The sequence below is a fragment of the Lampetra fluviatilis genome, unplaced genomic scaffold (genome assembly GCF_964198595.1).
Source record: "Lampetra fluviatilis unplaced genomic scaffold, kcLamFluv1.1 SCAFFOLD_907, whole genome shotgun sequence".
Lineage (NCBI taxonomy): Eukaryota > Metazoa > Chordata > Hyperoartia > Petromyzontiformes > Petromyzontidae > Lampetra > Lampetra fluviatilis.
The window spans coordinates 26,084-39,440 of NW_027621161.1; the positions used below are offsets into that span (position 1 = coordinate 26,084).

The window sequence follows — 13,357 nt, forward strand, 5'->3', positions numbered from 1 at the left end:
CACCCCCCCCCACCCCCCCCGGTGTGTGTTTGTCTGCGTGTCTGTGTGTCAGTGTGTCAGTGTGTCTGTGTGTATGTGTGTCAGTGTGCTACAGCAGAGGTGTAGGGAATTCCAAAAAGACCTACATCTCTGCTTTATTGACCTGGTCAAGGCCTATGATACCATCAGTAGGACTGGGCTCTGGGTTGTTCTTCGTGCTTTCAGAGTCCCTGACCCTCTGCTCACGATCATTAAGGACCTTCATGATGGTGAGCGGGCCCGGGTAAAACTACGTGGCTGGGAGTCGGAGCCTTTCCCTGTACACCTTGGGGTGCGACAGGGATGTCCTCTGGCTCCCACATTATTTAACATCTATTTCGACTGCGTAGTTCGTGAAGCCTTCAATAGCTGTACCGGGGGAATTACCATTTGGTACAGATATAATGGGAGGCTGATCGACGCCCGGGTGCGATCAAGGGATGGCTCCCTATTGGTCAACCACGTTATGTATGCCGATGATTTGGTAATAGCTGCTCATTCAGAAGAGGAGTTGGAGACGCTGCTGCTGAGACTGGAGCGTGCTACTAAGAGGTGGGGCCTTACCATCAGCCCCACCAAAACTAAGCACCTGCCTGGGTATTTTGTACCATCGGGCACTCCACCCCAACAACTCCCAATCGGTGATGGGGCAGTTGTGGAGAGAGTGGAGAGTTTCCCATACCTGGGCAGTGTGCTTATGACCGGCTCCAGTTTATCAGCAGAGGTCTCACTCCGAATCAGTCGAGCGGCAATATCTTTTCATCGGTTGCGTAACGCTGTGTGGAAGCTACCTGGTCTGTCGCTCCGCACGAAGCTTCAGGTCTTCTCGGCCACGGTCATTCCCTTCCTTCTCTACGCTTGCGAAACGTGGACCCCCCTAGTGGAGCATCTTCGCCGGTTGGAAACATTTAGGCTGGCCTGCCAACGATCCATCCTGGGTTTAACCAGGCTGGATTGTGTGAGGAGCTCACAAGTCCTTGAAAGATCTGGGCAAAGTCCCATCAGTGAGCTCCTCCGGCAGGCAAGGCTGCGTTGGCTGGGTCATGTAGCCCGCATGCCCAGCCACCGCATGCCTAAACAGCTTTTGTTCGGCCGGATCGAGGGGGCTAAACGGGCGCGGCACGGGCTAGAGAAGAGATGGAGTGATGTGGTACAGGAGGACGTGGAGCTGAGTGGACTTGCCGATGACTGGTACCAGCGGTGTCAAGATCGGCCTCAGTGGAGGAGGCTCATGAAGGACGCTACTGGGCAGTTGGAGGCAGTCGCCCTCCAACAACAACGGAGGGCGGAGGAGCGACGCTCACAACAACGAGCGGAGCGCCGGGTGGCTAAAGCACAGCAAGTTGGCACAGTAGGGGGCACAGGTGGTGCATCAGCCAGTCATCTCGGTCATCTCGGTCAGTCGACCCGTGGCACCTGGGTCTGCCCCGTGACCTCCTGCCAGCGGGCGTTCGACACTTCACGTGGCCTCAGGGTGCACATGGCCTGGCACAAGCGTCGTGGTGACGTCACCGCCACTTAGTGGCGAATGGCGGTTGTTGTTGTTGTGTCAGTGTGTATGTGTGTCAGTGTATATGTGTCAGTCAGTCGACCCGTGGCACCTGGGTCTGCCCCGTGACCTCCTGCCAGCGGGCGTTCGACACTTCACGTGGCCTCAAGGTGCACTTGGCCTGGCACAAGTGTCGTGGTGACGTCACCGCCACTTAGTGGCGAATGGCGGTTGTTGCTGTGTGTTTGTCTGCCGGTGTGTGTGTGCCTGTGTGTCTGTGTGTGTCTGTGTGTGTGGGTCTGTGTGTGAGATGATCTCCCAGGCGAAATGCTGAGGGAGGGTGGCGTTTGTGCACAGACTGCCCTATATGACATCATAACAACAGTCTGGACCACTGGACGGGTTCCGCAGGACTGGAAGGATGCCCTGGTGGTCCCCCTCTTTAAGAAGGGGGACCGTACCGACTGTAACAACTACAGGGGCATCTCACTCCTCAGTGTGCCGGGTAAGGTCCTGGCAAGGATTATTCAACATCGCCTTGCTAGGCATGCTGAGGAGAGGCTTGGTACAGATACAATGGGAGGCTGATCGACGCCCGGGTGCGATCAAGGGATGGCTCCCTATTGGTCAACCACGTTATGTATGCCGATGATTTGGTAATAGCTGCTCATTCAGAAGAGGAGTTGGAGACGCTGCTGCTGAGACTGGAGCGTGCCACTAAGAGGTGGGGCCTTACCATCAGCCCCACCAAAACTAAGCACCTGCCTGGGTATTTTGTACCATCGGGCACTCCGCCCCCACAACTCCCAATCGGTGATGGGGCAGTTGTGGAGAGAGTAGAGAGTTTCCCATACCTGGGCAGTGTGCTCATGACCGGCTCCAGTTTATCAGCAGAGGTCTCACTCCGAATCAGTCGAGCGGCAATATCTTTTCATCGGTTGCGTAACGCTGTGTGGAAGCTACCTGGTCTGTCGCTCCGCACGAAGCTTCAGGTCTTCTCGGCCACGGTCATTCCCTCCCTTCTCTATGCTTGCGAAACGTGGACCCCCCTAGTGGAGCATCTTCGCCGGTTGGAAACATTTAGGCTGGCCTGCCTACGATCCATCCTGGGTTTAACCAGGCTGGATTGTGTGAGGAGCTCACAAGTCCTTGAAAGATCTGGGCAAAGTCCCATCAGTGAGCTCCTCCGGCAGGCAAGGCTGCGTTGGCTGGGTCATGTAGCCCGCATGCCCAGCCACCGCATGCCTAAACAGCTTTTGTTCGGCCGGATCGAGGGGGCTAAACGGGCGCGGCACGGGCTAGAGAAGAGATGGAGTGATGTGGTACAGGAAGACGTGGAGCTGAGTGGACTTGCCGATGACTGGTACCAGCGGTGTCAAGATCGGCCTCAGTGGAGGAGGCTCATGAAGGACGCTACTGGGCAGTTGGAGGCAGTCGCCCTCCAACAACAACGGAGGGCGGAGGAGCGACGCTCACAACAACGAGCGGAGCGCCGGGTGGCTAAAGCACAGCAAGTTGGCACAGTAGGGGGCACAGGTGGTGCATCAGCCAGTCATCTCGGTCATCTCGGTCAGTCGACCCGTGGCACCTGGGTCTGCCCCGTGACCTCCTGCCAGCGGGCGTTCGACACTTCACGTGGCCTCAGGGTGCACATGGCCTGGCACAAGCGTCGTGGTGACGTCACCGCCACTTAGTGGCGAATGGCGGTTGTTGTTGTTGTGTCAGTGTGTATGTGTGTCAGTGTATATGTGTCAGTCAGTCGACCCGTGGCACCTGGGTCTGCCCCGTGACCTCCTGCCAGCGGGCGTTCGACACTTCACGTGGCCTCAAGGTGCACTTGGCCTGGCACAAGTGTCGTGGTGACGTCACCGCCACTTAGTGGCGAATGGCGGTTGTTGCTGTGTGTTTGTCTGCCGGTGTGTGTGTGCCTGTGTGTCTGTGTGTGTCTGTGTGTGTGTGTCTGTGTGCATGTGTGTGTCTGCGTGTGTGTCTGCGTGTCTGTGCGTGTGTCTGTGTCTGTGTGTGTGTCTGCGTGCGTGTCTGTGTGTGTCTGCGTGCGTGTGTCTGTGTGTGTGTGTGTCTGCGTGCGTGTCTGCGTGTGTGTGTGTCTGTGTGCGTGTGTGTCTGTGTGTGTGTGTGCGTCTGTGTGTGCGTGTGTGCGTCTGTGTGTGTGTCTGTGTGTCTGTGTGTGTGTGTCTGTGTGTCTGTGTCTGTGCGTGCGCGTGCATGTGTGTGCGTCTGTGTGCGTGTGCGTGCGTCTGCGTGCGTGCGTGCACCTCTCGATGAGCTGCTTGCCCAGCACGATCTTGGTCCCCTCCACCTTGATGAGCTCCTCGTTGTCGTTGGCGATGACGGAGCGCTCCAGCTCCTCCTCCTGCTCCTCCGTCATGGCGACGGGGTTGGAGGGCGGCGCGTTCGTCTGGTAGTACAGGGGGCAGCACTTGTTCGTGCGCATGTGCCCGATGGCGCCGCACGCGCCGCACTTCAGCTGCCGGGGGGAGGGGGGGGGGAGGGAGGGGGAGAGAGTTCAGAGTGAGTTGACCGCTTCAAGAAAGGGTGGGTGGGTGAGTGGGTGGGTGAGTGGGTGGGTGAGTGGGTGGGTTGGTTGGTTGGTTGGTGGGTGAGTGGGTGAGTGGGTGGGTGGGTGAGTGAGTGGGTGGGTGGGTGAGTGGGTGGGTGGGTGAGTGGGTCGGTGGGTGGGTGGGCGAGTGGGTGGATGAGCGGGTGAGTGAGTGAGCGGGTAGGTGAGTGGGTGAGTGAGTGGGTGGGTGGGTGGGTGAGTGAGTGGGTGGGTGGTGGGTGGGTGAGTGGGTGGATGGCTGAGTGAGTGGGTGAGTGGGTGGGTGGGTGAGTGAGTGGGTGAGTGGGTGGGTTGGTTGGTGGGTGAGTGGGTGGGTGAGTGGGTGGGTGGGTGGGTAAGTGGGTGGGTGAGTGAGTGGGTGAGTGGGTGGGTGGGTTGGTTGGTGGGTGGGTGAGTGGGTGGGTGGGTGAGTGAGTGAGTGGGTGGGTGAGTGGGTGGGTGAGTGGGTGGGTGGGTGGGTGAGTGGGTGAGTGGGTGGGTGAGTGGGTGGGTGGGTGAGTGGGTGGATGGGTGAGTGGGTGGGTGAGCGTGTGGGTTAGCGTGTGGGTGAGTGTGCGGGGTGAGCGTGCGGGTGAGCGTGTGGGTGAGCGTGTGGGTGAGCGTGTGGGTGAGCGTGTGGGTGAGTGTGTGGGTGAGCGTGTGGGTGAGCCCGTCAGTGTGTGGGTGAGTGTGTGGGTGGGTGGGTGACTGTGTGTGTGGGTGAGTGTGTGGGTGAGCGTGTGGGTGAGCGTGTGGGTGAGCGTGTGGGTGAGCGTGTGGGTGAGCGTGTGGGTGAGCGTGTGAGCGTGTGAGCGTGTGGGTGAGCGTGTGGGTGAGTGTGTGGGTGAGTGTGTGGATGAGTGAGTGTGTGGGTGAGTATGTGGGTGAGCGTGTGGGTGAGTGTGTGGGTGAGTGAGTGTGTGGGTGAGTGAGTGTGTGGGTGAGTGTGTGGGTGAGTGAGTGTGTGGGTAAGTGTGTGGGTGAGCGTGCGGGTGAGCGTGCGGGTGAGCGTGCGGGTGAGCGTGTGGGTGAGCGTGTGGGTGAGCGTGTGGGTGAGCGTGTGGGTGAGTGAGCGTGTGGGTGAGCGTGTGGGTGAGTGTGTGAGCGTGTGGGTGAGTGTGTGGGTGAGCGTGTGGATGAGCGTGTGGGTGAGTGTGTGGGTGAGTGTGTGGGTGAGTGTGTGGGTGAGCGTGTGGGTGAGTGTGTGTGTGAGTGTGTGAGTGAGCGTGTGGGTGAGCGTGTGGGTGACCGTGTGGGTGAGCGGGTGAGCGAGTGTGTGGGTGAGCGTGTGGGTGAGCGTGTGGGTGAGTGAGCGTGTGGGTGAGCGTGCGGGTGAGCGTGCGGGTGAGCGTGTGGGTGAGCGTGTGGGTGAGCGTGCGGGTGAGCGTGCGGGTGAGCGTGCGGGTGAGCGTGCGGGTGAGCGTGCGAGTGAGCGTGTGGGTGAGCGTGTGGGTGAGCGTGTGGGTGAGCGTGCGGGTGAGTGTGCGGGTGAGTGTGCGGGTGAGTGTGTGGGTGAGTGTGTGGGTGAGTGTGTGGGTGAGTGTGTGGGTGAGTGTGTGGGTGAGTGTGCGGGTGAGTGTGCGGGTGAGTGTGTGGGTGAGTGTGTGGGTGAGTGTGCGGGTGAGTGAGTGTGTGAGTGAGTGTGTGGGTGAGTGTGTACGTGAGTGTGTGTGTGAGTGTGTGGGTGAGTGAGTGTGTGAATGAGTGTGTGGGTGAGTGTGTGGGTGAGTGAGTGTGTGAGTGAGTGTGTGGGTGAGTGTGTGCGTGAGTGTGTGGGTGAGTGTGTGGGTGAGTGAGTGTGTGAGTGAGTGTGTGGGTGAGTGTGTGGGTGAGTGTGTGGGTGAGTGTGTGGGTGAGCGAGTGGGTGAGCGTGTGGGTGAGCGTGTGGGTGAGTGAGTGGGTGAGCGTGTGGGTGGGTGAGCGAGTGGGTGAGTGTGTGGGTGAGCGTGTGGGTGAGTGAGTGTGTGGGTGAGCGAGTGGGTGAGCGTGTGGGTGAGTGTGTGGGTGAGCGTGTGGGTGAGCGTGTGGGTGAGCGAGTGGGTGAGTGTGTGGGTGAGCGTGTGGGTGAGTGAGTGTGTGGGTGAGTGAGTGGGTGAGCGTGTGGGTGAGTGTGTGGGTGAGCGTGTGGGTGAGTGAGTGGGTGAGTGAGTGGGTGAGTGTGAGGGTGAGCGTGTGGGTGAGCGTGTGGGTGAGCGTGTGGGTGAGTGTGTGGGTGAGCGAGTGGGTGAGTGGGTGGGTGAGCGTGTGGGTGAGTGAGTGTGTGGGTGAGCGTGTGGGTGAGCGAGCGGCTGGATGAGTGTGTGTGGGTGAGCGTGTGGGTGAGCATGTGGGTGAGCGTGTGGGTGAGCGTGTGGGTGAGTGTGTGGGTGAGCGTGTGGGTGAGCGTGTGGGTGAGCGTGTGGGTGAGCGTGTGGGTGAGCGTGTGGGTGAGCACGTTACCCTCACCTTGAGGTCCGGTCTCTCCTTCACCTTCTTTGGCTTCTTCTCAGGCGGGGCGCGCGTGCGCTCACGCTCCTGGTTACGCTTCAGCCTCCGCAGCTGCTCCTGTGGGGAGGAGACGCCGGGAGACACGGGGAGACACGGGGAGACACGGGGAGACACAGGGGAGACACGGGGAGACACAGGGGAGACACGGGGAGTCATGGTGAGTCACGGAGAGACACGGGGAGACACGGGGAGACACGGGAGACACGGGGAGACACAGGGAGACACAGGGGAGACAGATACGGGGAGACGCGGGGAGACACGGAGAGACACGGGGAGACACGGGGAGACACGGAGAGACACGGGGAGACAGAGAGAGACACGGGGAGACAGAGAGAGACACGGCGAGACACGGGGAGACGCGGGGAGTCATGGTGAGTCACGGAGAGACACGGGGAGACAGAGAGAGACACGGGGAGATGCGGGGAGACACGGGGAGACAGAGAGACACGGGGAGATGCGGGGAGACACGGGGAGACAGAGAGAGACACGGGGAGAGACGGGGAGACAGAAAGAGACACAGGGAGACACGGGGAGACACGGGGAGACAGAGAGACACGGGGAGTCACGGGGAGACACGGGGAGACAGAGAGAGACAGAGAGAGACACGGGGAGACACGGGGAGTTATGGTGAGTCACGGAGAGACACGGGGAGACAGAGGGAGAGACACGGAGAGATGCGGGGAGACACGGGGAGACAGAGAGAGACACGGAAAGTCAGAGAGAGACACGGGGAGACACGGGGAGACACGGGGAGATAGAGAGAGACAGAGACAGAGACACACGGGGAGACACGGCGGGGGGACACCGTGAGACACAGAGAGATACAGAGAGACAGTGAGACACAGAGACACAGAGAGACACAGAGAGACACAGAGAGACAGAGAGACACAGAGAGACACGGGGAGACAGTGAGACACAGAGAGACACGGGGAGACACAGAGAGACACAGAGACACAGAGAGACACAGAGAGACACAGTGAGACACAGAGAGACAGTGAGACACAGAGACACAGTGAGACACAGTGAGACACAGAGAGAGACACAGAGACACAGAGAGAGACAGAGAGACACAGTGAGAGACAGAGACACAGAGAGAGACACAGAGAGACACAGAGAGACACAGAAATACACAGCGAGACACAGCGGGGAGACAGAGAGAGAGACACAGAGAGTCACAGAGACACAGAGAGACACAGAGAGAGACACGGCGGGGAGACACAGAGACACAGAGAGACACACAGAGACACAGAGAGAGACACAGAGAGACACAGAGAGACACAGTGAGACACAGAGACACAGAGACACACAGAGAGACACAGAGAGACACAGAGAGACACAGGGAGAAACACAGCGGGAAGACACAGCGGGGAGACACACAGAGACACAGAGAAAGACACAGAGAGACAGAGACACAGAGAGACACACAGAGACACAGAGAGACACACAGAGACACAGAGAGACACACAGAGACACAGAGAGAGACACAGAGACACAGAGAGAGACACAGAGATACAGAGAGAGACAGAGAGAGACACAGCGGGGAGACACAGAGACACAGAGACACAGTGAGACACACAGAGACACAGAGAGACACACAGAGACACAGAGAGAGACACAGAGACACACAGAGAGACACAGAGACACGGCGTGGAGACACACAGAGACACACAGAGACACGGTGAGACACAGCGGGGAGACACAGAGACACAGAGACACACAGTGAGAGACACACAGAGAGACACACAGCGTGGAGACACGGCGGGGAGACGCTACCTGGATCCTCCTGCGCTCCCTCCTCATCTCCTCCCTGTGCTGCTCGTCATAGAGCGCAAACTTCTTGCTGTGGGGGGGCCATGGGGGGGGGGCATGGGGGGGGGGCATGGGGGGGGCCATGGGGGGGGGGGTGGTTAGCTGAGGGCCACGCTGGTGGCTCCCGCGTGGAGGAGGAGGGTGCTGGTGATGACGGTGGTGGTGGTGACGATGACGGTGATGGTGGAGTTGGTGACGATGACGGTGATGGTGGTAGTGGTGGTGACGATGATGATGGTGGTGTTGGTGATGGTGGTGACTATGATGGTGGTGGTGTTGGTGACAGTGGTGGTGGTGGTGGGTGATGATGGTGGTAGTGGTGGTGACGATGACAGTGGTGGTTGATGATGGTGTTGTTGACAGTGGTGGTGACGATGATGATGGTGGTGTTGGTGACAGTGGTGGTGGTTGATGGTGGTGTTGTTGACAGTGGTGGTGGTGTTGGTGACGATGGTGGTGGGTGATGATGGTGGTGTTGACAGTGGTAGTGGTTCATCTTCTTGGTTCTTTCGGTAAAGTCACGTAGAAGGGAAGTAATAAAATAATAAAAATAAAACATAATAAAATAAAATAATTCTCACGACGTTTCGGCTACAACGCAAGCAGCCGTCTTCAGGTGAAGAATGAGACACTACCAAGCTAGGAGCTTATATATAAGCTGGGTTGGAGGTGGAAGAGCGCCTTAACAGAAAGAATGTGCATATGAAGAGGAATTTAGCATATTCATGGGAAATGCGTAGGAGGTGGGCGGGGGGGTTTCAAAGTCATATTATGCCCATGCATTATGCAGGATCAGCAGCACCAAGGGGGGGTGCAGGGAGTAGCATTAACAAAGGAAAGGAATGTTAATGATATGTAGCTGCAGTTACTAAACAACCACGTAGAAAACTAAAGTATAAACTACATAAAAAACTAAAGTATAAACTGCATAGCACCATCAGTATACTTACTATACTCTACAATAAGCTGAGTTACTAACAGCAAGTAATACATTACAATTCTACGTCGTAAAAATTATATAATATGCTTCCATCTAAACTTTATTCTCTTACATCACACGAGCATATACCGTACTATATACTGCCATAGATAAACCCAACATTAAATTATATACTGTATTGCTATAAACCACCCTATACCTTATACATTTCAACATAACACTATGTATTATTCTACCCACCCTAATGTGTATCGAAATGGTTTATTACGTCCTTCCAATGATTGCTAAGCCAGAATCCATCTTCTCGGTTAAAATTGTCTCTGTGTTTGTATATGTGGATCGCCTCATGAACGAATCTCTCATGATAGCTAGATGGCTTGCAGAGAACCTCTGTCTTGGAGAAGTCAATGTCATGTGAGCCCACTGAGTTGTAACAGTGATCTGCCACGGCTGAGGTGTTTGTCCTACCGTGTTTGACTTGAAACACGGTGGTTTATAGCAATACAGTATATAATGTAATGTTGGGTTTATCTATGGCAGTATATAGTACGGTATATGCTCGTGTGATGTAAGAGAATAAAGTTTAGATGGAAGCATATTATTTAATTTTTACGACGTAGAATTGTAATGTATTACTTGCTGTTAGTAACTCAGCTTATTGTAGAGTATAGTAAGTATACTGATGGTGCTATGCAGTTTATACTTTAGTTTTTTATGTAGTTTATACTTTAGTTTTCTACGTGGTTGTTTAGTAACTGCAGCTACATATCATTAACATTCCTTTCCTTTGTTAATGCTACTCCCTGCACCCCCCTTGGTGCTGCTGATCCTGCATAATGCATGGGCATAATATGACTTTGAAACCCCCGCGCCCACCTCCTACGCATTTCCCATGAATATGCTAAATTCCTCTTCATATGCACATTCTTTCTGTTAAGGCGCTCTTCCACCTCCAACCCAGCTTATATATAAGCTCCTAGCTTGGTAGTGTCTCATTCTTCACCTGAAGACGGCTGCTTGCGTTGTAGCCGAAACGTCGTGAGAATTATTTTATTTTATTATGTTTTATTTTTATTATTTTATTACTTCCCTTCTACGTGACTTTACCGAAAGAACCAAGAAGATGAATCCCTGCAGTCACGAAAGTGGTAGTGGTGTTGGTGACGATGGTGGTGGTGGGTGATGATGGTGGTGTTGACAGTGGTGGTGTTGGTGACGATGGTGTTGGTGACAGTGTTGACAGTGGTGGTGGTGTTGGTGACAGTGTTGACAGTGGTGGTGGTGACGGTGGTGGTGGTGGTGGTGGCGATGATGGTGGTGGTGTTGGTGAAAGTGGTGGTGGTTGATGGTGGTGGTGGTGACAGTGGTGGTGGTGGTGTTGGTGACAGTGGTGGTGGTTGATGGTGGTGGTGGTGGTGACAGTGTTGGTGACAGTGGTGGTGGTTGATGGTGGTGTTGACAGTGGTGGTGACAGTGGCGGTGGTGGTGGTGTTGGTGACGATGACAGTGGTGGTGGTGATGATGGTGGTGTTGACAGTGGTGGTGGTGTAGTTGACAGTGGTGGTGTTGTTGGTGACAGTGGTGATGTTGGTTGATGATGACGGTGGTTGATGATGGTGGTGTTGACAGTGGTGGTAGTGGTGTTGGTGACAGTGTTGACAGTGGCGGTGGTGACAGTGGTGGTGGTTGACGATGGTGTTGGTGACGATGGTGGTGTTGGTGACGATGACAGTGGTGGTGGTGATGATGGTGGTGTTGGTGACGATGACAGTGGTGGTGGTGATGATGGTGGTGTTGGTGACGGTGCCGTTGCCGCCGTCGCGCTCACATGAAGTCGTCGTCCTTGGTGGAGCGGATGCGAGCGTAGGCGTCGATGACGGCTGCCTTGCGCACCGTCTCGCAGCGCACGTACTCCTTGCCTTCCTCGTCACGGAACGTGCGGTAGATCTTGAGGCGGCGCCCCGCCGCGCTGGAGCTCATCGACGCCACCGACGCCGCGTCGTCGTCACCGCCGCGGTGCAGCTGCTGCTGCTGCTGGTGCAGCTGGAGGCTGCCACCGACACACCGCCCAGGCCAATGACTGCAACGGTCGGGGAGGGGGGGGAGGGAGGGAGGGTCACGCGGTCGTGGGAAGGTCACGGGAGGGTCAACAGGGTCACGGGAAGGTTATGGGAGGGTCGTGGGAGGGTCGCGAGCCTCGCATCTCCTCCTCCTCCACCACCACCATCACCATCACCACCACCACCACCTCCATCACCTCCATCACCACCATCACCACCTCCTCCTCCACCACCACCTCCATCACCACCATCACCACCTCTATCACCACCATCACCACCACCTCCATCACCTCCACCACCACCTCCACCACCATCTCCTCCTCCACCACCACCACCACCTCCTCCTCCACCACCACCACCACATCCTCCACCACCTCCACCACCGCCACCTCCTCCACCACCTCCTCCACCACCACCTCCTCCACCTCCTCCACCACCTCCACCACCTCCACCACCTCCTCCTCCACCTCCTCCACCACCACCTCCTCCATCACCTCCACCACCACCTCCTCCACCATCACCACCACCTCCCCCACCACCTTCCCCACCACCACCACCACCATCACCACCACCTCCTCCACCTCCTCCTCCACCTCCTCCACCACCTCCACCACCACCTCCACCACCACCTCCACCACTACCTCCCCCACCACCACCACCATCACCACCTCCTCCACCACCTCCACCACCACCTCCTCCACCGCCACCTCCATCACCGCCACCTCCATCACCGCCACCTCCATCACCACCACCTCCTCCACCTCCTCCACCACCACCTCCTCCATCACCTCCACCACCACCACCACCTCCATCACCACCACCACCTCCATCACCACCACCTCCTCCACCACCACCACCACACCTCCTCCACCATCACCACCTCCCCCACCACCCCCCGCCCCAACTCACGAGAGACGCGCCTCTCCCGCCCTCCGATGGCGCGGCCTCCCCCACCACCTCCTCCTCCCCCTCTGCCCGATCCTCCTCCACCACCTCCCTCATCGTCGCCTCCTCCTCCACCGTCATCGTCCCCCCGCGCCGCCCCCCCCGTGGCTCCCCCTGTGGCCCCCCCCGCCCCCGCGGCCCCCCCTCCCGCCGTGCCGCCCATCATCATCATGCGGTGCAGCTCGTGGCGCTCGTGCTCCTCCCGCTCGCGGCTCAGCTGCTGCAGCGAGTGCTTGCCGCGCTGCTGCTGCTGCTGCTGCTGCAGCATGGACTCCAGCGACTTGCCCATCTCCTCAAAGTCGCTGTCCTCCCCCGAGCTGCTCTCGTCGTCCGTCGACAGAACCTCCGTCGACGACAGCACCCTGGGGGGGGGCAGCCGCGGAGGTCAAGAGTCGGACGAGGTCGGAGGTCGGTGATGCGTCCCCCCCCACCGTGTCTCCCCGTGTCTCTCCCAGTGTCTCCCCGTGTCTCCCCGTGACCCCACCGTGTCTCCCCGTGTCTCTCCCCGTGTCTCCCCCGTGTCTCCCCCCCGTGTCTCTCCCCGTGTCCCCCCGTGTCTCCCCGTGTCTCCCCGTGTCTCCCCGTGACCCCCCCGTGACCCCCCCGTGTCTCCCCCGTGACCCCCCGTGTCTCCCCCGTGTCTCCCCCGTGTCCCCCCCGTGTCTCCCCCGTGTCCCCCCCGTGACCCCACCGTGACCCCCCGTGTCTCCCCGTGTCTCCCGGTCCGTCCCCCGTGTCCCCCCCGTGACCCCACCGTGACCCCCCCGTGTCTCCCCGTGTCTCCCGTGTCTCCCCGTGTCTCCCCGTGTCTCCCCCGTGTCTCCCCGTGTCTCCCCGTGTCTCCCGTGTCTCCCCGTGTCTCCCCGTGTCTCCCCGTGTCTCCCCCGTGTCTCCCCGTGTCCCCGTCCCCGTGTCCCCGCCCCGTGTCTCCCCCGTGTCTCCCCGTGTCCCCCGTGTCTCCCCCGTGTCTCCGTGTCTCCCCGTGTCCCCCCTTGTCCCCCCGTGTCTCCCCCGTGTCTCCCCGTGTCTCCCCCGTGTCTCCCCGTGTC

The 13,357-nt window shown here is 58.3% G+C and overlaps 1 protein-coding gene across 2 annotated transcripts in view; it reads right to left on the reverse strand.

Moving 5' to 3' along the window:
* Positions 1-12,400, reverse strand: part of LOC144954870 (transcription initiation factor TFIID subunit 1-like) — a 35,811-nt gene extending 23,411 nt beyond the window's left edge. For both annotated transcript variants that reach the window (XM_078885265.1, XM_078885264.1), the window contains exons 1-5: positions 12,273-12,400; positions 11,132-11,383; positions 8,328-8,394; positions 6,513-6,611; positions 3,784-3,995 (exon numbers count right to left, since the gene is read on the reverse strand). In XM_078885265.1, the coding sequence (XP_078741391.1) occupies positions 3,784-3,995; positions 6,513-6,611; positions 8,328-8,394; positions 11,132-11,283 (530 nt within the window). In that variant the 5' untranslated portion in view covers positions 11,284-11,383; positions 12,273-12,400. The remainder of the gene's footprint in view (positions 1-3,783; positions 3,996-6,512; positions 6,612-8,327; positions 8,395-11,131; positions 11,384-12,272) is intronic.
* Between the last annotated feature and the right edge of the window lie 957 nt (positions 12,401-13,357).